The sequence below is a fragment of the Stegostoma tigrinum genome, chromosome 37 (assembly GCF_030684315.1).
Source record: "Stegostoma tigrinum isolate sSteTig4 chromosome 37, sSteTig4.hap1, whole genome shotgun sequence".
Classification (NCBI taxonomy): domain Eukaryota; kingdom Metazoa; phylum Chordata; class Chondrichthyes; order Orectolobiformes; family Stegostomatidae; genus Stegostoma; species Stegostoma tigrinum.
Window position 1 is genome coordinate 1,839,362 of NC_081390.1, and position 23,878 is coordinate 1,863,239.

The 23,878-nt window shown below is 41.9% G+C and overlaps 1 protein-coding gene across 5 annotated transcripts in view; it reads left to right on the forward strand.

Annotated features, from left to right (window-relative positions):
- The window catches only part of LOC125467591 (serine/threonine-protein phosphatase 2B catalytic subunit beta isoform), a 110,456-nt gene that overhangs the window by 40,876 nt on the left and 45,702 nt on the right, over nucleotides 1-23,878 (forward strand). For all 5 annotated transcript variants that reach the window (XM_048563663.2, XM_048563660.2, XM_048563662.2 and 2 more), the window contains exons 2-3: nucleotides 10,185-10,385; nucleotides 13,096-13,220. In XM_048563663.2, the coding sequence (XP_048419620.1) occupies nucleotides 10,358-10,385; nucleotides 13,096-13,220 (153 nt within the window). In that variant the 5' untranslated portion in view covers nucleotides 10,185-10,357. The remainder of the gene's footprint in view (nucleotides 1-10,184; nucleotides 10,386-13,095; nucleotides 13,221-23,878) is intronic.

Consider the following 23,878-nt stretch of genomic DNA (forward strand, 5'->3'; position numbering starts at 1 on the left):
AAGACCTTTAAAAGGATGTCGACTAGAAGTGATGGTACTGGTGGGCTCCTGCAAACTGCCACAGAAAGAATGAAAGCAATGATGGACAAGCCTGGGATTGAACCGCTGAACCCGTGGGCTCTCAGCAATCCATGAAATGTCTGAGGTAGCACAATCTTGAGTGGCTTTGGGTGGGGACAGGCTTGTGTGAAGCTTAATATTATGTTGCTGTTCAACAATATTTGACAAAGCATGCAGTTTTTTTAGTGTATTGCTTCAGTATTTTTATTCTTTTGGATCCAAGTACTGCAACTCCCAGAAAAGATGACATAATTACTGGATGCTGTTGTTTATCAAAGCAGTTACGAGCACCTCTTGATTCCCAATTCTTATCCTGAGTTAAAATTTGTTGGAATGTTCGTTCCAACTACAGTAAAGCTTGTGTCAAGAGTTCGGTTATAGCAGTGTTCAAGTACTTTGTGTTATAAACAATCCAAGATTGTTGATCTGTAGCAGAATTCCCAGACATCTGTTTTGTGTAAAATACTTTTTCTTCACTGCTGTCACCTCCTCCATGTTTTTGTCACTCTAATTGCTTTTAGCTTGGTGCTAGGTCACTTGGAGAATAACTTTAAGGGGAACAATCTTCACAGCTATGCACCATCCTCCTGTTTCTCTCTATTAGTATTCTGATCTCGAGACTATTAGAAAGGAACCCTGCAGTTTCTGCTGCCATTGGTTATACTTGTGTCTGATGTCTGGCTTTGAAAATTGCTGACTCCATTGTGATGTGTCACATTGGCAGATGTGGTGACCGTGTTGTGTTGAACACAGATTGGTTGTAACCAAAAGTCTTGTACTCCAACCCAGACCAATGTTATAATAACTAGTAAGTTCATTCTTAAGAAATTGCTTTTGATAAATGGTTCTGATAAGTTGTTGATATTACTCAGCTTTAACAATTTGTGAACTACATCATACCTTCTTTGATAGCGTCTTCTGAGCCCATGACCCTCTATCCTTAGAAGGACATGGCCAGCAGATGCATAGGGACATCACCACCTGCAAGTTTCCCCTAAGCCACATACCATCTGACTTCTTCATTGATTTGTGGGGCGTGATGTCACTGGTCAACATTTATTGCCTGTCCCTAATTGCCATTGAGAAGGTGGTGATGACCTGCCTTTCGGAACCACTGTAGACCACAGAGCAAAGAGGTCTAAAACAGGCCTTTACATCCTCTAAGCCTGCACTGATGTATGTGCTGTAAGTAGACCTACAATTCCCTTGGGGAAGAAATTCCAGAATTCTTGACCCACTGATAATGATGGAATGGAGCTATATTTCCAAGTCAGGCTGGCAAGTGGCTTGGAGAGAAACTTGCAGGTTGTGGTGGTGTTCCCATGTACATGCTGCCCTTGTCCCTCTAGATGGAAGTGATTGCGGGTTTAAAAAGTGCTACCTAAGAGTCATCGAATTTCTGCAGTGTGTCTTGCAGATGGTATACGCCGTTGTGACTGAACGTCGATGAAGATGTGAATGTGGTGCTTATCAAGTCAGCTGCTTTGTCCCTGATAGTGTCAAACTTCATGAGTATTGATGAAGTTGCACATATTCAGGCAATTTGGGGAGTGTCACATTACACTTTTGACTTGTGCCATTATCAATGGTGGATAGGCTTTGGGGAGTCAGAAGATGAGTTCCTTACTGCACTATTTTATGCCAAATCCAGTTGAGTTTCTGGTCAGTGATAACCAAAGGATGTTAATAGGGCTGCGACTGTTTCTTACTGGTGATGGTTAATGCCTGGCATTTGTATGGCACGAATGTTGCTTGCCACTTTTCAGCCCAAGCCAGGATGTTGTCCAGATCGTGTTGCATTTGCACATGTGCTATTTCAGTATCAGAGGAGTCGTGAATGGTGCTGAACATGTGTAATCATTGGCAAGCATTCCCACTTCTGACCTTTATGGTGGAGGGAATGTCATTGAAGCAGCTGAAGGTGGTTGGCCCTGGGACACTATCCTGAGGAGCTCCTGCAGGGATATCCTAAAGTTGAGATGACTAACCTCTAGCAACCACAACCATCTTCCTATGTAGCAGGTGTGACTCCCATTAAAATCACTCTTGCTGCATTCCTTGATGTCACATTTGGTGGAATGCAGCCTTGACGTCAACTTTGGCCTTGCATCTAGTATTCTGTACTTTCGTCTTTGTTTGATTCAAGGCTGTACTGAAGTCAGGAGCTGAATGACAGTGACAGAAACCAAATTGGGCACCAAGGCGCAGATTATTGCTGAGCAGGTCCTGCTTGATATGTGTTAATGACACTTTGTCATTTTACAGATTAGTGGGGTAGTAATCATCCGTGTTGAATTTGTCTTTTTTGTTGTCTATAGGACGTACTTGGGAAACTTTCTACATTTTTTCGGTAGATGCCAGTATTGTACTGTATGGGAAGAGCTTGGCGAAGGGAGTGACAAGTTCTGGAGCACAAGTCTTCAATACTGTTGCTGATATGTTGTCAGGGCCCATAGTCTTTGCAGCTCCCAGGGTCATCAAATGTTCCTTAATATCACTGTGGAATGAATCAAATTGTCTGATACTGGGGGACTGCTGAAGGATGCAGAGATGGATAATTCACTTGGCACTTGTGAATATTCATGTGACTGATACAGCCTTATATTTTCCACTTGTGTATTGAGCTGTTCTATCATTTGAGCATGGGATAAATATAGAGCCACCTACTGTTGTGAATTAGAGTCATGGGCTGTACAGCATGGAAGCAAACCCTTTGGTCCAATTCGTCCATGCAGACCAGATATCCTAAATAGATCCAATCCCTTTTGTCAGCCTGTCAATCCCTTCCTATTCATATATCCATCCAGATGCCTTTCAAATGTTTTAATTGTACCAGCCTCCTTCACTTACCTTAAACCTATGCCCTATAATTTTGGACTCCCCTACCCTGGGGAAAAGACCTTGGCTATTCACCCTATCTATGTTCTTTATGATTTTACAAACTTAGCCTTCGCCGCTCTAGGAAAAATGGACCCAGCCTAATGAACCTTTCCCTATAGCTCCAACCCTGGCAATATCCTTGTAAATCTTACCCGAACCTTTCAAGTTTCACCACATCCTTCCTATAGCAGGGAAATCAGAATTGTGCAAAGTGTTCCAAAAGTGATCTAACTAATGTCTTATGCAGTCACAACATGACCTTCCAACTCTTAAACTCAATGCACTGACCATTAAAGGCAAGCATACTAAACACCACCTTCACTATTCTATCTACCTGTGACTCCACTTTGAAGGAGCAATGAGTCTGCAGTCTAGGGTCTTTGTTCAGCAACACTCCCCAGGACCCTTCCGTTAAGCATGCGAGTCCTGCCTTGATGTGCCTTTCCAAAATGCAGCACCTTGTCTTTAAATTAAACTCCATTCTGCCATTCCTTGGTCCATTGGCCCATCTGATCAAGATCCCATTGTACTCGGAGGTAACCTTCTTTACTCTCCACTACACCACCAATTTTGATGTCATCTACAAACTTAATAAGCATACCTCCCTATTTTCACATCCAAATCACGTATATAAATAACAAAAAGTAGTGGACCCAAGACCAATCCTTGTGCCACATAACTGGTTATAGGCCTCCAGTCTGGAAAAAACCCTCCGCCACATTTGAATGCCGTATTCATCAATCCTCTTCGTTACTTTTTCAGAGAACTCAATTAAGTAGCTTTGTGCTTGACAAACTATCTCACTACGTTGATATCCTTAATCAGTCCGTGCCTTTCCAAATATACACAAATCCTGTCCCTTAGGATCCCCTCCAACAACTTGCCCACTGCTGATATCAGACCCATTGGTCTGTAGTTCCTGGCTTTTCCTTACCACCTCTCTTAAATAGTGGTACCATGTTAGCCAACCTCCAGCACCCCCTCTGTGGTGATCGATGTTTGATTGTTTAATTGTGCACCATCATTTATGACTGGATGTGACAGGATTATACAGCTTATATCTGATCTGTTAGTGTGAGGATGCTTAGCTCTGTTGTCTGCTGCTTAGCTATTGGGGATACAAGTTGTCCTGTTTGGTAGCTTCACCAGGTTGACACCTCATCTTTAGGTGGGACGAAAGATACCCTGGGATGATGGTATCTAGAAAAACGTCTGTAATCGCATGATTCTGAGTATGACTGCCAGGCAGTTGCTTTACTAGTCTATCAGACAGCTCCCCCAATTTTGGCACCAGCCCCCAAGATGTTACTAACGAAACTTTTGCAGTGTCGATACGGCCGTTTCTGCTGTTGTCTTTTCAGGTGCCTAGATCAATACCAGGTGTATTGTATTCAAATCCCACTCCAGCAGATGGTGGCATTTGAACCTGTGTCCTCAGAACATTCATTGAGTTTCTGGATTAATAGTATACCGATAATACCACTCTGCCATTGCCTCTCCTATTCTGAATGATATCTTCACTTCACTATATTTGACTTAAATTCGAGGGGCAATTTGCTACAGAACTGTGATGAACCTAATCACACCAGCTGAAACTATTTAAGATGGCATCTCACCGTCACCTTCTGTAGGGAATCTAAGGAGTGCATTAAATGCTGGTCTTGCCCTCAATGTCCATGAAAATCTTATACAAAGGTGAGTCAATGTTAATTCACCTACTGACCCCTTAAAGCCTCCACATGAGCTGAAGGAATCAAGTCAGGAGTACACTGGAATACTTATACCGTTTGTATGACTGGGGTCATTGCAGTACCATTGAAGTAGTACTTGATACTCTCATCCAGGAGAGAGCAATTTGTTTGATTACTCTATATTCATCCCCTTCACACTGGCATGTTAGGGATGTTGATCTGCAAGGTGCATTACGCTCAACAATGTAACGTCACCAGCATTTTCTTCCCTGCAATCTCTGCCCCTCAAGAAGGACAAGAAATAGGATAACAGTGTGGAGCTGGAGCAGGCCAGGCAGCATCCGAGGAGCAGGAAAGCTGGTGTTTCAGGTCGAGACCCTTTTTCAGAAATAGGAGTTGTGTGAACACCCATCCCCTCAAATCCCTTTCATGTCACGCAGCCTCGTCGCTGGGAATAGGCAGTAAATGTAACGATGTCAGCATCATCTACATTCTGTGATGAAATACGCAGCCCTTGTGTGGTCACACAGCCTTTCAACACTGGCTGGTCAAGAGCTTTCCGAAAGTTTTCCATATAAAGTTTTAAAATGTTTTTACCAGCTTGCCCAGATCCAGCTGTTAATGCTAACACGACTTAGTCTTGCAGTTAAATCTCTCAGCATTGGCTTACTCAATTTATGACACATCTGCATCCTTTAATACTTTGTTTCTCTATCCTTTGCTAGGTATGTGTTATAGTAGTGTGAATTTTTGGCTGCCATTTGCTTTTCTGAGAAGATACCTTTCTAAAATAGTTTTTGTGATCAATATTGTTCCAACTGGTTATACATAATGCGCCTTAGTTTTTCTTAGTACCTCGCAAGGAAGCTGTCAGTTGAAATTTAGCTAGACTTGATCAGCAAGATACAGCAACAATAATAATAATGAATGCACCTTTGCTTCTTTGGAAGAACAGATTTTCGAGTGTGGTCAGCCCAGTAACTCATGGATTCTGCATCACTAGGGCATCTTTAGGCAGCAGCTAAGTGCCACCTTTTAAGTACTTGTGTGTAGAGTTGCACTTGCCTGTCTTAACTGGTTTCCACGTTTGCTGCATTGCACGGTAGGTCGATTTTTTTTTAAGGCGTAGTTATTCAACGAAGAAAACAAAGTGGTGATCCCACACTTCACACTGTCAAAATTAGTAAAGAAGGTTGACCATCTGGGTGATGTTTTGGTGAACTCTGGTATCTATGGATCTATACCCTGGCAAGAAAACAGAACTTCTAAAACTTGCCTGAAAGGAACTTTGTATATCTGCTGTACAAGGCTAATGCAACTGTAATATGTTATCATCAGGAATTAATCTTCTCAAATAGCAGCAATATACCACTTTGGTCGACTATATTCAGTGCTTGGGCTCCTTGGCAGAGTGTGTTGTTTTCTAGTGCTCCTTCAAACATGCCTGCACCACATATTTTGTCATAATTACAATATTTCATTCAATACTGTGTGGATTTGATTTTCTGATTGCCCCTCCACCCCATGCCATCCCACAGCAAATGTAGAATGCAATATCTGACCAGATCCTCCCCAGCAATGCAATTAGAAACACTATATTCTAAATGTTATAAGATACAGTAAACAATCAGCCTTTTGGCTAGTTTGTATTTTTGGCTGCAGTGATGCCATCTTGCAAAGTTGTGATTGATGTAGTGCAGCAGCAGGGGATCCCCAGTAAGGGCGTGCTTGGTTTCCCTGTGCTGCTTCTGTTGGGATAGGTTTCCTTCGTGGGTTTTGAGTAACTGGTTTTGTGGTGGAGATGCAGAATTCATGGAAAAAGAGCTTGGAAATAAAAGGCTTGGAGTGAAAACATTAAGTTCTAGTACAGCACTTGTCACAGCCATCCGAAGGTGCCATGTTTTGGATAAAATGTTAAACTAAGCCCTGTTCTGCTCGACGGATATAATATCAGTCTGTTATCTGCAGAACAGGGGTGTTCTCCAGGATGCTCTGGCCAGCCTTTTTGTTTGGCACTTAATATCACTGAATCAGATGAGAGCTTGCTGTGTACACATTGGGTACAGTGTTTCCTGTGCTGCGTTAGTGCTCGTTCAAAAGTACCTCATTAATGATAAAAACATCTTAGCCTATTTTGTGTTTGCATTAGATGGCATATAAATTGACCTGTACTCCTTCCATTGTCTAGTGCAGTCTGCTCCTGACGATATAGTCACTTCTGCGGTAAAAGATTTAAATTAATCATTTGCTTGAGGGCAATATAACAGCAAAAATTCCAAAATACAGATTGGTATTCCTTCATTTTCTTTGGGTCAAAATCATGAAACCAGACTTGTCATGCTGTACGGGAAGACCTTTCACCATTTAAGACTGTAACAGTTTGAGGATGTGTGCAATCCTACTTTGAGTGAAAGGAAAGATGGGCAATAAATGCTGGGCTTAACAGAGCAAGCCAGTTCCAAAGAATATATTTTAAAATTAGTATTTTAAATTTTGTTGAATCTGTCAACTTTGAATTAATTGCAAAGCACATACTTTTGACATGATTTTTATAAAGCCGACTCATGAAATTGAAGTTAAGGGCCTCTGAAGTCGCAGGAAGGAAATCTTATTTGCATTTAGCTGTACTGTACTTGACTCATCTGAGAGTATAGGCAGTTGCTTGTGATTGTCCAACTAACATCCCGAGCTAGGTGAATCCGCAAATTTGCAAGGGAAACAATTAATCTTTAATTATTGAATTTTAGCAATACATTTCATGGTGCTTGAAAGAGAGACAAGCATCCCTTTTCTCCACAGTTGCAGATGGATGGCTGAAAAGGAGTTCATTCCTTTTATAGTAGACATTTCTAATCTAGTATGTAAAGGGCACTTATTTTTATGCTGATCCAGTCTTTGCCTGTAATCTGAACATATTCAGTAGATTGTCTGAATGATAACTTGGCTGTGCATTTTCTATGATCACAAGCTTTTTGAGATAAGAGTTGGAAAAGGGCTGTGCAATAAGTATGTACAAATGCAAGCACTTTGCAGTTGCCTCCTGATTTTAATACCTGTCAGGGTATGAGGACATATCACCTAATTAATTGTTAATGTTGTTCCAACTACCCATCTCATCTTATTTGGTAAACAGCTAGACTGGGTGTGTCTGCCATATGTTTAGAGATGTTGAAAAGTCATGTTTTCTATTCCTTTATAATCTCTCAGTCAGAAACTTTATTCTAATTGTTACTTGAGAATTTATATTGGCATGCGTATACAGGAGAAATTTGAACTTAGTGTCTTGTCTCATTGTCAGAATGTGTTAAGGTGTCTCGCTCAATAAATAATTCTTTTGAAGTGCAGACATTGTCATGGAGGCAAAAAGACTGCAATTCTGCAAAAGGCAAGGCAGCAAATGAGATGAAAAATCAGTTCATCTGATTTTTGTCACGTGGTTAAGAGCCGTGACAAAATGGGCCAGGACACCCAGAACTCTCTATTCCTCTTCAGATGATGGCATGAAATGTTTTTCTTCCATTGAACGGACAGTTGAGCCTCAGATTAATAGCTTTTCTGAAAGATGGTTAATGTTAGCCTAGAATGTGCGTTTAAGTGCTAGAGTGAGACTGAATCCACAGCCTTGCAACTCTGAAATTAGTGTGAAATGAGCAGTGTGAGGCTGGTGGGAGTCATATTTAAGAGCTTTCTTTGGGAAAGCAAAAAATTTAGCCAATTTACTAGTGAAGGTTTGAAAATATATTTGCATTAAAAAGAAGCATTCTTAAGGGTTTGTATCTTTTAATGTTTTACAGTTAGAATTACTGCCTTAACATCAAGGCAGATTTAACTAAATATGGCATCAAGAAGACTTGTGAAAACTGTAGTCAGTGATGATTCAGAGGAGGAAATCTCTGTCTTTCTCGGTCTGCCTGTCCATCTCTGTCTTTGTTAATACCTATTGCTAAGAGAGATGGTTGTCGCTGTTGAAGGTCAATCATTTCACCCCCAGGCCCCCTCTGGAGGAGTTCCTCAGTGTAGTATCCTGGGACAGCCGGTTTTCAGTTGCTTCATCAATGACCTTCCTTTCATAAGATCAGAAGTGGAGATGTTCTGAGCTGGCAAATACTTTGTTCCACGGGTGCTAGCCAATTACCTTCTTCAACAGGAGAGAATTTAATCATCTCCCCTTGATGTTCAGTGGTATTGCCATTGGTGAATTCCCCCTGTCAACATGCTGGGGAGTTGCCATTGACCTGATTTGAACTGGAACAGCCAAATAAATGTTGTGGCTGAAAGAGCAGGCCAGGGCCTAGGAATTCAGCAGCGTGTGACTCATTGCCTGTCTTCCTATGTTTGTACATCAGAAGTGTGACAGAATGCCTGGTTGAGTGCAGCTCCAAAAACACTTGAAGCTTAATATCATCCACACACATTGGCCCACTTCTATCTGTCACCTCTCAAAATTCACTCCCTTTATCACTGATGCTCAGTAACAACAGTGTGTACCATTTACAGGATGCATGATAGCAACTCAGTAAAGCTCCTCTGATAGCACCTTCCAAGCCTGTATTCATCCAGAAGGACAGGGCCAGTAGATGCATGGAACTCCATGACCTCCAAGCCACACGCCATCCTGATTTGGAACTGTATTGCAGTTTATTCACTCCTGTGGGGTCATAATCCCAGAACTCTCTCCTGGACAGCATGGTGTCCCTACATTCCAAGGGTTAGTGGTTCAAGAAGGTTTAAGACCACTGTATTCAGGACAGTTAGCAATGGGTAATAAATGCTGGCTTAGCTGACGGTAGCTACGTCCCACGAATGAGTAATCGAAAAGGAAAAGTAGGACTTAGATTTTCAATTTTGTTGGAAATTTGCAAATAAACATTACAGCTGCTTCAAAAGGCTTTGCATGTCCTTGGTTCTTTGGAATATTGTTTTTAGATGTTAGCTGTTTTTTCTCCTCCCACGTTTTGCTCAGTGGATGACTGCTACCTTGGAGTACTTTGGCCATTTATCAACCCGAATGATCAGTTGACAGGTTATTGTGCAGGTGGAATGTCAAAACTGATCACAATCATTTTTCTCATTCAGTGTGTTTACTGATGCCCAGTTTACTGATCTTTTTTCTTCTCCTTATCCCTGGTGCACTGAGCTGTAGTGTTCTGTTGCTGAAGTTAAACTTGGTCTAAACTGCAGATTAAGTCTCTGCATCTTGGGCGATGTGGCTGAGAGCTGTATTGGCAGTTCCATTAGATGCTAAATCATCAGGGCTTCATGAGATCAATCGCAATTGAAAACAGATGGCAAATGGAGGAACAAAACTTTTCCTTGTCAATCACTTGAACTGTCAGAATTTGTGTATTTAATGCCAAGAGATCTGTTGCAATCCATTTTTGTCTCAGTTCCATTTTCCCAGTCAAATGTTACATTATTCCAACCGCAGATGAGTTGGCAGACCTTTATATTGCTTTGATTTTTAGATCAATATAGTAAATCAGTGCCAGTTGTCTGCTTTCGTTCAAAGCAATTGACTCATTTTGCTTTGTTCTTTTGACTCCTTCCATGCAGCTGTCCCCTTTCCACCGACTCATCGCTTGACATTTGGCGAGGTCTTCGATGCCAATGGAAAACCTAGGGTGGACATTTTGAAAAATCATTTAATTAAAGAAGGCCGTGTAGAGGAAGAAATTGCACTTAGAATTATTAATGATGGAGCTGAAATTCTGCGGAGAGAAAAGACCATGATTGAAGTGGAAGCACCAATAACGGGTAAGGAGCCAGATCACTTCCTGTGCTACAGAGAACTGTTATACTCTCAGTTGATCTCTCGCTGGCTTAAAAAATGTTGTTTTCCTCACCTCTCCTTCCTCTCACCCATTCAGTGTGTGTGCTCATATGTCTCTGTTGAGAATCCATGTTGGAGTCTCAGGTAGGTTTGATACTGCCCTCAATGTAACAGAAGGAAGAAGAATAAAACGATGTTAAAACAATCTTATAAAAAAAGTTGTGAATGATTAAAACAAAAGCAAAGAGATCTTATTAGAAGGCAAGCACTTTTGTGTGCTATAAAAGAAGAAATGGTTTACTATGTCACAAACAATAGCGTCAATTAGTCTGAAGACAAATCCCTAAAATGATAAAAAAAACCCAAATTGGCTTGCTCATGGCCACTCCTATAATTAGTATTGACCCCTTGGTATGTACTTCACCCTATTTCTGAATGACCTTACGCAAGCTGTAAGATTACCGACTAATGTCTTCTCCGGCCATTTGAATTCTGTTGTGGAATTTGCTCCTTTTTCTAAATCAGGACCATAAATTTAATAATTTACTGGTTAGTTACATTTATAGTAGTTGTAGGAAGACTTAGTGGGACTAGGAGCTACATTGTAAAAAAATCAAAAGTTATAGGTTTGAAGGTCAGCATGGGATTAGCTAATTTTTAAAAAATCTCCAAGAGTTGTGAGCATCACTAGTAATATAAACATTTGTTGTCCATCCATACTTAGAGTCGCAGAGTCATACAGTATAGTGACAACAGCTCTTCGCCCAACTCACCATGATGTCTACTCACCTAGTTCCAATTGCCCACATTTGGTCAATACCCCTCTTAATCCCTTCACATCCGTGTACCTATCCAAATTTTTTTAAAGATGTTGTTTTTGTACCTGCCTCAACTACTTTCTACAGCAGCCCATTCCATATATGCACCACTCACTGTGAAGAAGTTGCCCCTCAGGCCCTCCTTAAATCTAACCCCTCTCACCTGAACCCTATACCCTCTGGTTTTCAATTCCCAATTCCTGGGAAAAAGACTATATGCATTCATCTTGTATATGCCCCTCATGATTTTATACACCTCAATAGATCACTTCTTATTCACCTACGTTCCAAGGAATAAAGCCCTATCCTGGCCGACCTCCCCCTTATAACTCAAGTCTATTAGTTCTGGCAGCATCCTCATAAATCTTCTTTACACACTTTCCAGTTTAACTGTTTTTCCTATACTAGGGTGACCAAAACTATAAACAATACCCTAAATGCAGCCTCACCAATGATTTATACAACTGTAACATAGCATCCCAACTCCTATACTCAATGCCTTGACCGATGAAGTCTTTGGGGATCAAAGAGAAAATCTCCTCTGGTTCATAATGAGCACAAAGGAAAACGGATGCAGCTGTTCGAGGTCACTCATCAAGTTGGATACCCAGTTCGGTGGAATGTCTTCGTGTGTATAGCTAACTTATTTACAATTCACCTTCCAGTGCAGTTTTGCTCTAGCAAAGGTGAAATTTGAAAGATAGTGTGGTTTGGAAACTTCAAAGTAGAACCAGAAATTACTGGAGGTATGGAGAAAGTTATTGTTTGAAAGAGTAGTGAAAGTTTTGGCATCCAATGCAAATTTAAACTAAATTTACAAAAGACACATGGTTCTATATTTTACATCTAGTAAAAGCTGGTATTGAGAAAGTTCAATCAAGTTGGGAGACAGTGATTAATTTGCTTTGCGGAAATTATGTTCCTCTGAATAAAGATCTGATAAAGCTACAAAGATGCACTATATCGTACAAATGATAAGTTAAAGTGAACCTGTTTTGACAACATTCTAATTTTTTTTGTCTTGCTCTCAGCTTACTGAGAAATTAGTTAGCAAGTTCGATTCTGCAAGGAGCTATAGGTGTTGCATCAGCGACCATGCAGTAAATGCTTTAGCTACCATTAAATAATTTTTTTTTGATTAGTTAAACTGTTAATTTAGCATAAGTCATTTATGCAATTGATCTTGTCACTGCCACACATGCACAATCTAGTGTCAGCCTTTTATGAGACACAATCATTTTACTACCTTATTAAACAAAATAACAATTTTATCTTAAAATTGTTCAGCAGGCATTGCTGTATGTATAAGTAGCAGCAGCTGAAGGTTAACATCCCTTCATGCGTTTTATTTAGGGTTATTTTCAGCATTATTTCCAGGTTTTGAAGTTCATCTTTTTAAATGGTAATGTCGTGAGTAAAAGCAAAGTACCTTTGATTGTTTAAACTGAAGAATTATCAGTACTATTGAGATTTAAACTGCCCATTTCTGTGGAGTAATTTTGACACTGAGTTTTGTTTGCTTAACTATAGTGATTAGTTCACTTGGCTTGATAGCTAAAGGATGATGCAGAATTATGGTAATAGAACAAGTTGAATCCTAGGGCCAGCTGTTGGTGGTTTGTTGAGGCCTGCCCCTGTGCTTCACCCCACATTTACAGAAGCATGCCTTGCCAAGCTGTGTATAAATCAGTATGGTCAGTCTAATGGTGATAGATGTTGAATGTCTTTTTAGTGATGGCAATTAGTCAAAATCCATGTCTGTTGAGGCCACAGAATGAATGGGTGGTATTTCTATGTACCCGATGATGTTCTGGGTGAGTGTTTCAATGATACATGTTGGTTTGAGTATAAAATGCAGTTGTTGTCTTTTTCCTAGTATGTGGTGACATTCATGGTCAGTTCTTTGACATGATGAAGTTATTTGAAGTAGGAGGGTCACCAGCCAGCACCAGATACCTCTTCCTTGGCGATTATGTGGACCGAGGTTATTTCAGCATAGAGGTAAGGATGATTGTGTAATTCCTTGTCAACAGACATTTCTTTGCTCAACAAGTGGGAAAGAGAGATATCTCCTTCTTAACACCCACAAACCTGACTGCCCTGGTCGACCCATTGTCACCACCTGCTCCTGCCCCACCGAACTTATGTCCACCGATCTCGACTCCATTTTCTCCCCATTGGCCCAGAAACTCCCCACCTACATCCATGACCCCACCTATGCTCTCCACCTCCTCCAAAACTTCCAATTCCGTGGTCCCCAGCACCACCACTTTACCACGATGTCCAGCCCCTATACACCTGCATTCCCCATGCACATGGCCTAAAGGCCCTCCGCTTCTTCCTGTCCCGCAGGCCCGACCAGTCCCCTTCCACTGACGCCCTCATCCGCTTAGCCAAACTCGCCCTTGCCCTCAACAATGTCTCCATAAGACCATAAGGCATAGGAGTGGAAGTAAGGCCATTCGGCCCATCAAGCCCACTCCGCCATTTAAATCATGGCTGATGGGCATTTCAACACCACTTCCCTGCACTCTCCCCGTAGCCCTTGATTCCTTCTGAGATCAAGAATTTGTCAATCTCTGCCTTGAAGGCATCCAACGTCCTGGCCTCCACTGCACTCTGCGGCAATGAATTCCACAAGCCCACCACTCTCTGGCTGAAGAAATGTTGGCTCATTTCAGTTTTAAATTTACCCCCTCTAATTTTAAGGCAGTGCCCACCGGTCCTAGTTTCCCCACCTAACGGAAACAACTTCCTAGCGTCCACCCCTTCTAAACCATACACTAACTTGTAAGTTTCAATTAGATCTCCCCTCAACCTTCTAAACTCTAATGAATACAATCCCAGGATCCTTAGCCATTCATCATATGTTAAACCTATAATTCCAGGGATCATCTGTGTGAATCTCCGCTGGACACGCTCCAGGGCTAGTATGTCCTTCCTGAGGTGTGAGGCCCAAAATTGGACACAGTATTCTAACTAGAGCCTTATAAAGACTCAGAAGCACATCGCTGCTTTTTTGTTCCAACCCTCTTGAGATAAACAACAACATTACATTCGCTTTCTTAATTACAGACTCTACCTGCAAGTTAACCTTTAGAGAATCCTGGACCAACACTCCCAGAACCGTTTGCCCTTCTGATTTGTGAATTTTCTCACCATTTAGAAAATAGTCCATGCCTGTATTCTTTTTTCCAAAGTGCAAAACCTCACATTTACTCACATTGAATTTCATCTGCCGTTTCCTGGACCACTCTCCTAAGCTGTCTAAATCTTTCTACAGCTTCCCCACCTCCTCAGTACTACCTGCCTGTCCACCTATCTTCGTATCATCGGCAAACTTCGCCAGAATGCCCCCACTCCCTTCATCCAGTCTCTTTCAATTCCTCCCATTCCTACAGGCAAAGGGGATGGCCATGGGTACCCACATGGGCCCAAGCTATGCCTGCCCCTTTTGTAGGTTACAATCCTCTTCCGTAGCTACACTGGCCCTAAACCCCACCTCTTCCTCCGTTACATTGATTGTATCGGCGCTTCCTTGTGCTCCCACGAGGAGCTCGAACAGTTTGACTACTTCACCAACACCTTCCAGCCCAACCATAAGTTCACCTGGACCATCTCTGATACCTCTCTCTCCTTCCTGGACCCCTCTGTTTTCATCTCTAGCAACCATTTGGAAACAGATATCCATTTGAAGCCCACCAACTCCCACAGCTACCTAGAATACAACACCTCCCACCCACCTTCCTGCCAAAGTGCCATCCCCTATTCCCAATTGCTTCACGCACACAGGCATGTACACCCTCCCCCACCGGTGGCTGAGAATGCCCTCGACTGTGTCGACTGCATTTCCTGCAACTCATCCCTCACCACCTCCCCGCAATAACAAACAAAGCAGAATCCCCCTCATCCTCATGTACCATCCCACCAACCTCCAGATCCAACGCATCATCCTCCGATACTTCCGCCATCTGCAATCCAGCCCCACCACCAAAGACATTTTTCCCTCCCCACCCTTATCTGCTTTCCGGAGGGGCCACTCTCTCCGTGACTCCCTTGTCCTCTCCACACTCCTCTCCAGCCCTGCCACACCTGGCACATTTCCGCAGGAAGTGCTACACCTGCCGCTATACTTCCCCCTCACTCCCATCCCAGGCCCCAAGAAGATGTTCCACATGAAGGAGGTGTGGACCTGAAGAAGTGTCCAGGCCTGAAACGTCAGCTTTCCTGCTCCTATGATGCTGCTTGGCCTGCTGTGTTCATCGAGCTCTACACCCTGTTATCTCTACCCGCAACCCCCCACCACCAATTCCTCAGATGACATGTCCATCCTGGGCGTCCTGCAGTGCCACAGCGATGCACCTGAAGGTTGCAGGAATAGCACTTCCTATCGCAACCCAATGATATCAATATGGACTTCACAAGCTTCAAAATCTCCCCTCCCCCTCCGCTTCCCAAAACCAGTCCAGCTTGTCCCTGCCTCCTAACCTGTCCTTCCTCCCACCAATCCCCTCCTCCCACCTTCAGCCCCGCCTCCACCTCCAACCTACTAACCTCATCCCGCCCCCTTGACCTGTCCGTCCTCCCTGGACTGAACTATCTCCTCCCTACCTCCCCACCTACACTCACCTTTACTGGCTCCATCCCCGCCTCTTTGACCTGTCTGTCTCCTCTCCACCTATCTTCTCCTCTGTTCATCTTCTATCCGCCTCCCCCTCTCACCCTATTTGTTTCAGAACCCCCTCCCCCTCTCCCTCCCCCTTTTCTGAAGAAGGGTCTAGGCCTGAAACGTCAGCCTTCCTGCTCCTCTGATGCTGCTTGGCCTGCTGTTTTCATCCAGCTCTACACCTTGTTATCTCTGTTCAGAAAGTGTTTGGATTTTCACTTTTGAATTAGACAATAGACCAATTTCTTGTTCCCTTTCCAAGGCAAGTGCTTTTTAAGTTATGGGGTCGCATTCAATATTATCAGATATCGATGACTTTTAAACCACACAGGCTTCGATCTGCAGTTCAGCGTAAAATGTTTAGCTGATACTGTACTGCTGGAACTGAGATAAAACTGAATGTGACATTAAGTTGATACAACGTGTTCTGTTTCTGATCTTTGTCCAGCTGGAAGGCAGGTTGGTTCATACATTTATTCTTTCTGATCATGTGTTAGGGTTATTGCTTCTAATTGCTCATTCCTCTTCTTGATCAGCATGTTGAACAAAGTGAGTAAAGAAATATTGCTCATTGATACTGCAACAGCGAGTAGTCTGCATTCAAAGCACTTTCGTGAGCAGTAACTAATTGTTCAAGTAAGCATAGTATTATTTTTAAGTACTTTGCTCCAGCAAAATTGGAGAAATGCCAGAAAAGTGGTGCTGAAAGCTTGTGATATTTTCAGATTTAGTAAAGCAGGTATGCAGCTGTAGTGTTATTTGGACGTTCTTGTGGAAAAGGCTAAGGCCACCAAAACTACTTTATTTTTAAATCATGTTTTTGCTGCTGATAGTGGTATTAAATCTTTTATCGTGTTTTAATTTTCCCTTAACTATGCCTTTTCCCATTTGAAATTTTCAGTTGCTGTTGGCTTTGAGTAAGTTAAATAACTTGGCTGGCAAATTTCAGTAATAAATGCAGAAACAGCATGGGCTGAATGTTGTGGTCAGGGGCAAAGGAACAATGTCTGCAGTTGATGCCTTTGGCTGTCCAGAGATTTTATACAGGCTTTTAAGTGACAATTGATGGTATATGGTAAGCAGTTTTAACACAGCAGCCTGCATGAGGGATTTGAGAGTAGAGCAAGCAACAACCTGGCTCTTCCAACAATCCAATTGAAGAATCCCCATTGAGTGATGGTAACTAAATGAGGAAGTGTAAATCAAAATTATTGTAAAATTGTACTCAGCAGAGTAAAGAGGGAAAGAAGTTGGGATCAATAGAGACAATAGATGAAAATCTGTTGTGTCTCATACTTAAATTCTTACAAAATGAGGTTTCACATTCGTAAAATGTAGTTTTCCATGCCAAAGAAGTTAGGTTGTATTTGAAACTTCACTTATATCTCTTGTGCCAGTCCTGACTTTTTCTTGTGTATTTAGTGGATGCATTTTAATGCTGGTTCTTTGAGCAAAGTACAGTTTTAGGGCACTCTGAGGAAAAGCAAAGTAAACCTGGCATCATGGTCAAAAAGCAAGAAAATGCAGGTGCCAGAGATCTGAAATAAAATCTGAAAAAATGTGGAGAAACTCAAGGTCAGGTAGCATCTGTGGAGAGAGAAACAGTTCATGTTTCAGATTAGTCTTGTCAGTAGAATTAGGAAACATTTCAGATTTAATAAGTTTTAAGCAAGGCATCAGTGAGACAAGAACAAAGAGATCTGTGGGGTGGAAAGCAGAATAGTTTAGTAGATAAAAAGTTAAAGAACTGTGGATGCTGTAAATCAGGAACAAAAACGGAAGTTGCTGGAAAAGCTCAGCAGGTTTGGCGGCATCTGTGGGGAAAAAAACATCAGTTAACGTTTTGGGTCTGACCCTTCTTCAGAACAGTTTGATGGTAGAGTTAGTCTTACAAGGCAAAAGGGAGTAGAGATGAGTCAAGAAAAGAAACCAAAGTTGAGCCAAGAGCTGGTGTGTTCTCTGAAAGGGAAAAGAAGAGAATCGCCAATACGTACAAAAAAAAATTGGAGATTATTCACGTTCTGAAATTCTCCATATTGAATCCAAAAGGCAGCCAATTGTGTAATTGAAAGGTGAGGTGGTGCTTCTCAAGCGTATTGATCCTCACTGAAACAGAGTAAAGGACCAACGAGAGAAATGTCAGCGCAAGAGTAAGGTGGAAAATTAACATGACAGGTCAAGGGAAACTGGGTTGTGTTTCTGATCTGAATAAGAGTCCCCAAATTGGTTACCCAAGTTTTTTGTTTTGCCTCCCCAGTGTAGAGGAGACCACACCTGACTTGTGAATGCAGTGGACTACATCAAAAGAAAGAGACTCAAGTCTCTGCCTTACGTATAATAAGTATTTGGGCCCTTGCACATTGAAGAGAGAGGAGGTAAAAAGGGCAGATGTTACATTTGTATTTTCGCAGGAATGCACCAAAGGAAGTGGAGGGACATTAGAGTGATTTGAAGTGCAGACCCAGGTATTGTGGAATTCTGCTACCTTTGGAATGCTGAAAGGAGAGAGAAGGGGGTATTACATTTGGTGGCAGAAATTTGTGCAAGTGAATGATGCTGAGATGGAAGATGAGGATGAAGAGTGCCCTTTCATGGTTCTTGGAAAGAAGAGAAGCTGTGAGAGCAGAGGGCATTGTCAACTATGATTGTGGAATTCTTGGTTGAGAGTAAAGGCATTTCAGCAGTGCTATGTGGAGGTTGCGTCATTGGAACAGATGTGTTGGAGACAGATGACTAGGAGAATGGAATGGAGCCCTTTTATAGGATCCAGGGAATGAAGAAATATAGTTGAGGTAGCTGTGTAAGTTAATAGGCTTATAATGATTATTAGTTTCTACACTATTGCCAGCAAGGGTTCAGTCAGAGGTGGTCAATAAGAAATTGAGAAAACATGGAAATTCCAGTTCAGGGGGAGGGTCAGATGTGGCGCTAATAGGTAGTATCATCAGTGTACCAAGAAGAGTTCTGATGGAGCCTGGGTAGCTTTGGAAATGAGTATTCCACATGGCAGCATTTTTTATGTGGATAATAGATTTTTAGATTTGTGTTTGTGTACTCAAGTTAAAAACATCCAGACTGATGAAAATTAGTTGTTTTTCCCATAAATTGCAAAAATTAACTGTCACTCTAGATTGTGTAACTGCTTGTTGGTACAGAGCTTAAAATTGTGAAAAGAATTTTTTTCTGGCATGATAATGGCTACCCTAATGAAAACATTACTCATTGTGTATTGTGTATTTTTTGTGAATAAAGCCTATGTCAACCACTTCCTGATCCTGAATAGGGCCCAATTTACCCTGGAAGGGGATGATATCTCAAGTGTGAATAACAGGTGAAGGTAACAGTCTCAAGCTGCTCTGTACCATTAAACTGACAAGTGGTTTTCCTCACTCACGGCAAGCTGCTGTAAAGCCAAAGAGGCATTCTCCCTAACCGTACAAGTGAGTAATGGGATAAGAGTTTCACTGCCAACTTGATGCCAAGTATGTGGGTTATACATCCCAGTGACTTTTGGACTGTAACAAATAGCATGTTCTGCTCACTAGTTGTAGAGGGTAGCATGTTGATCATGTTCAGCCAGCCTGTCATGGCAGGCCTGCAGACGATCTGTCCTTCAATTGATAATGTTCTGGATTGGATACATTGTCAACAATTATACTGGAAACCAATTTAAGAGCATCAGCATAACTCAGTGTGATTAATTTTCCCATGGTAGATGCTATAGGATGTTTAATGTAAGCTGAAGGATTCATACATTACACATTTTCTGTTGGGAAGCAAAAAGCAGTCTGAGAGACTGCTTATTTTTACTGCATTCACTTGACAACCAATAGAGTTGGTCTGAGAACTAAGATTGGCAGTTAACTGTTCTTGTTGCATCTTGACGCCATCGCTGATCCAACCAATTAGCATTGCCTTTCAAGCTGTGATCTACTTCTAATGACGCAGGTAGAAAAGCTCAACTTTTAGCAATGTTTAAGTTATTTACGTGTAGACAAGTCGATCAGGAGAGCTAATTTGTCTGTCACATTCATACACACTTTCAGCTTTTGAGAAGGAGGGGTAGCTTCTACAGATAAGGGATGTCAATATGTGCTCAAATCCTGAGGTATCTAGCCTGCATTTGAGGAGTATATAGTTCTGTTCGTTGTGCTATGAACAGTTAGCCTCATCCCGTTCTCAGTCCGTGCTCTCTCAAGTACTCCTGTTAGTAAAGCACAATGCATAATGTTCAACAATGGGAACCCTCTGGCTATCTTGCTCCTGGCTCTCTAGCTGGTTATAAAGCTCTGACCGCACCCTTAAAGAAATCACTAATTTACTAAATGAATTGAATGTTGCCTTTTTGGGACACTTTCCCGGATCAAACAGCATCTTTGCCTTCGTGCGCTCGTTCAGGCACAGTTTGAAGAAGTAATCCTATATATGTTTTAGTTACGTTATTCTGTCTTCTCTGTTTAGTCTCACTGCCACAATTAATAAGGGCAAAATCCCTCAAACAATTTTACTTCAACTCATGTTTTTAGCCTAACAGCAGATTTCCTCTGATTCCCTTTTCACAGTTTGGAGGTTGTGAAATGCTTTTTTTTTTAAAATCCTTTTTATAATAATTGATCTCCATCTATATTCTGTATTCCTCCCTTATCTACATTAGCACATGTACCCTGTTATACCAGTGTTGCTACTCCCTCTGTTAGCTTATTTTTTCCATACTTTCTCCATTCCATCTGAATAGATTATTTGCCAGAATTTGTTTTCCTTTCTCATCAAGTTAGAGCCAGATATTGATTTAAGTCTAGATCTTCCAGTAATGTAGAAATCGGAGTCAGCTACTGAGGTAATTAGATAGTTCCTCTCTTTAATGTGATAATAACTAATCTGTGATATAATATAACTTTTATCTTTTATGCTATAAAACTTAACGTTAGCAATCTCAAAATTAAAATTAATACAGCTGACATTACTTGCTGTTTGTGAAAGGCAGTAAAATATTTGCTTCTACTTATCCCAGTTTAGTTGATTTTTACATTTTTAAGCACTGCATTTTTAGTAACTGCTGTACTCCCTGTCTTCTCTTCAGTGTTTTCCTGTTCGTATATCATCCATCTGTTTTTATTCCTCATAGCCCCTTGGCTAAATTGTTTCTGCATGAAAATTATCCCTGTTTATTTCATTCTTATCTATTAGCTGTTCCTGTTGATTTCATCTTTCCAGGCCTTATCCATTCTAATCTAATACCTTATGACTTTCATTTTTAAGCATGTTTTTATTTGCGTTATCCCTAACCTGATGCAGCTGTCCTTGCAGAAGTGAACCCATCTGTCCTAGAATTAATGCATTAGCATTAATACCTAACAGTGAGCCCTTCTGTCATTGCTTATTAGCCAAGCATTAATTTACCTTTCTATTCTCGAACATGGATGGACATGTAAATCAGGTATTACCACCTGAAGTCCTGATCTGCCTGTTTGTTAATCTGCAGTCATCTTTTTTAGGACTTTCAGATGTCTTTGCTTATATTGTCCCTTGCCATAGGCCACAACTGTTGACTGCTGTATTTCTTCTGAGATAATCCTCTCCAGTTTGTACAAAATGTGTATATCTAACAGAAAACTAGGAACTTGCTCTGGATTATGGAGGGGAGGCGATGGCCTAGTGGTATTATCACTGGACTGTTAAATCTGGTGAGCTGGGTTAGAATCCTGCTGTGACAGATGGTAGATTTGAATTCAGTAAAAGGAAATCTGGAATTAAGAGTCCAATTATGACCATGGATCCTTGGGGAAACTACTTCTTTCTTTGGGCGGCACGTTGGCTCAGTGGTTAGTACTGCTGCCTCACAGCGCCAGGGACCCGGGTTCAATTCCACTGACTGCCTGTGCAGAGGCTGCACATTCTCCCCGTGTCTGCATGTGTTTCCTCCGGGTGCTCTGGTTTCTTCCCACAGCCCAAAAACGTGCAGGCTATGTGGATTGGTCATGCTAAATTGCCGGTAGAATTCAGGGATTTGTACATTAGGTGGGTTATAGGGGATGGCTTTGGGTGGGTGCTGTAATGTTCGGTGTGGACTTATTGAGCCAAAGGGTCTGTTTCCACACTGTAGGGATTCTATAATCTATGATTCCATGATTCTACTTGACAGACAGTTAAACATCAACTGACCTGTAGGTACAGAAATGTAAGAGAGGTAGAATCCTGAGTATGCTTATGCCAGCTGTCTGCCATTTCTAGAGTCAGAGTCATACAGCACAGCAGTATACTCTTCAGCCCAATCAATCCATGCCAGCCATAATCCCAAACTAAACTAATTCCACCTGCCTGTGCTCAGCCCATATCCCTCCAGACATCTCTCATTCGTGTACTTATCCAAATATCTTTTAAATATTTTAACTGTACCCATATCTACCACTTCCTCTGGAAGCTCATTCCACACATGAATTAATGTGTTTAAAAAGAAAAAAATGCTCTTTGTGTCTTCTTGTAATCTTTCTCCTCTTCCCCTTTTTTAAAAGTGCAAAAAACCCCCTAGTCTTGAAAATCCACACCCTGGGGAAAGACACCTGCTATTCACCTTATTCACACCCCTCATGATTTTATAGACCTCTAAGGTCAACCGTCAATCCCCACCACTTGTGAAAAAAAGTTCCAGTCTATCCAGCCTCTACTTAACTCAGACTCTCCATTCTTGGCAACATCCTGGTAAATCATCATCTGAGCGCACTCTGTCTTAATAATATCCTCCCTATAATGGAGTGCCCAGAAAAGGCCTCATCAACGTACTGCACTTACGAGCCTGGATGACCTTTGAGTACACTGCTCAGTTTTCCACACTCAACACTGCTAACCACATCTGACCATAAATATTTATGCTTGCATTTTTTGTTTTATTACACCTTAACTGTATCCTCTGGTATTGGTGGCATACTCCTCTTAGGAGAAACCATTCTGGAATCATGGTACTGAAAGAGGCCATCCAGTCCTTTGTTTGAAACAGTTGCCCCTTAGACGGACTTCCCTGCTAATTTTCCTTTTCACTTGTATCTCTGCCTTTTGAAAATTGCTACTGAATCAGCTTCTGCCAAGAGAGATAGCAAGAACTGCAGATGCTGGAGTCAGAGTCCACCGTGTGTGGGACTGGAGGAACACTGCACATCAGGCTCCGTCAGAGGAGCAGGAGGGTAGACGTTTCAGGTCAGGACCCTTCATCAGAGCCGAAATGTTGACCTACCTGCTCCTGTGATGCTGCCTGACCTGTGTTCCTCCAGCCCCACACTGTTTTGACTCATCTTCCACCACTCTTTCCAGGAATTTGATCCTAGAATATTATCAATCCTGAGGAACTGCCAAAGAAGAAGAGTAATTTGATGCATTTAATAATAAATTCACGTCTCATGGTACAGGTTATCTTGCTGTTTATCTTTGCTTTTTTTTGTCACCTGGCAGCAACAGTTTCTCCATATTTGGGGCAACATGGTGGCTTGGTGCTTAGCACTGCTGCCTCACAGCACCAGGACCCCAGGTTCATTTCCACCCTTGGGCAATTGCCTGTGTTGAGTTTGCACATTCTCCCTGTGTCTGCATGGGTTTCCTATGGGTGCTTTGGTTTCCTCCCATAGTCCAAAGACGTGCAGGCTAGGCGGATTGACCATACTAAGTTGCCCATGGTGTTCAGGGATGTATAAATTAGGTAGGTTATTTTGGGGATGGGTCTGGGTGAGATGCTGAGAGAGTCAGTGTGGCCTTGTTGGGCCGACGGGCTTTGTGCTGTATCTGTGTTGGGTGTATTTAATGCAGGAGTTCCCAAAAAGCAATGCAATTGCAAGATCCAGTGCAACATTTTTCACACACGGGTAGTGCAACCTTAAAAACATTTTGCTCTGTGGATCCAGGAGGATTTTCCATACTTTTTGTTTTAGTCACTCATGGGATGTGGATGAAATTGGCTGGGCCAGCATTTACTGCCTATACCAAATGCCTTGAACTAATGGACTCC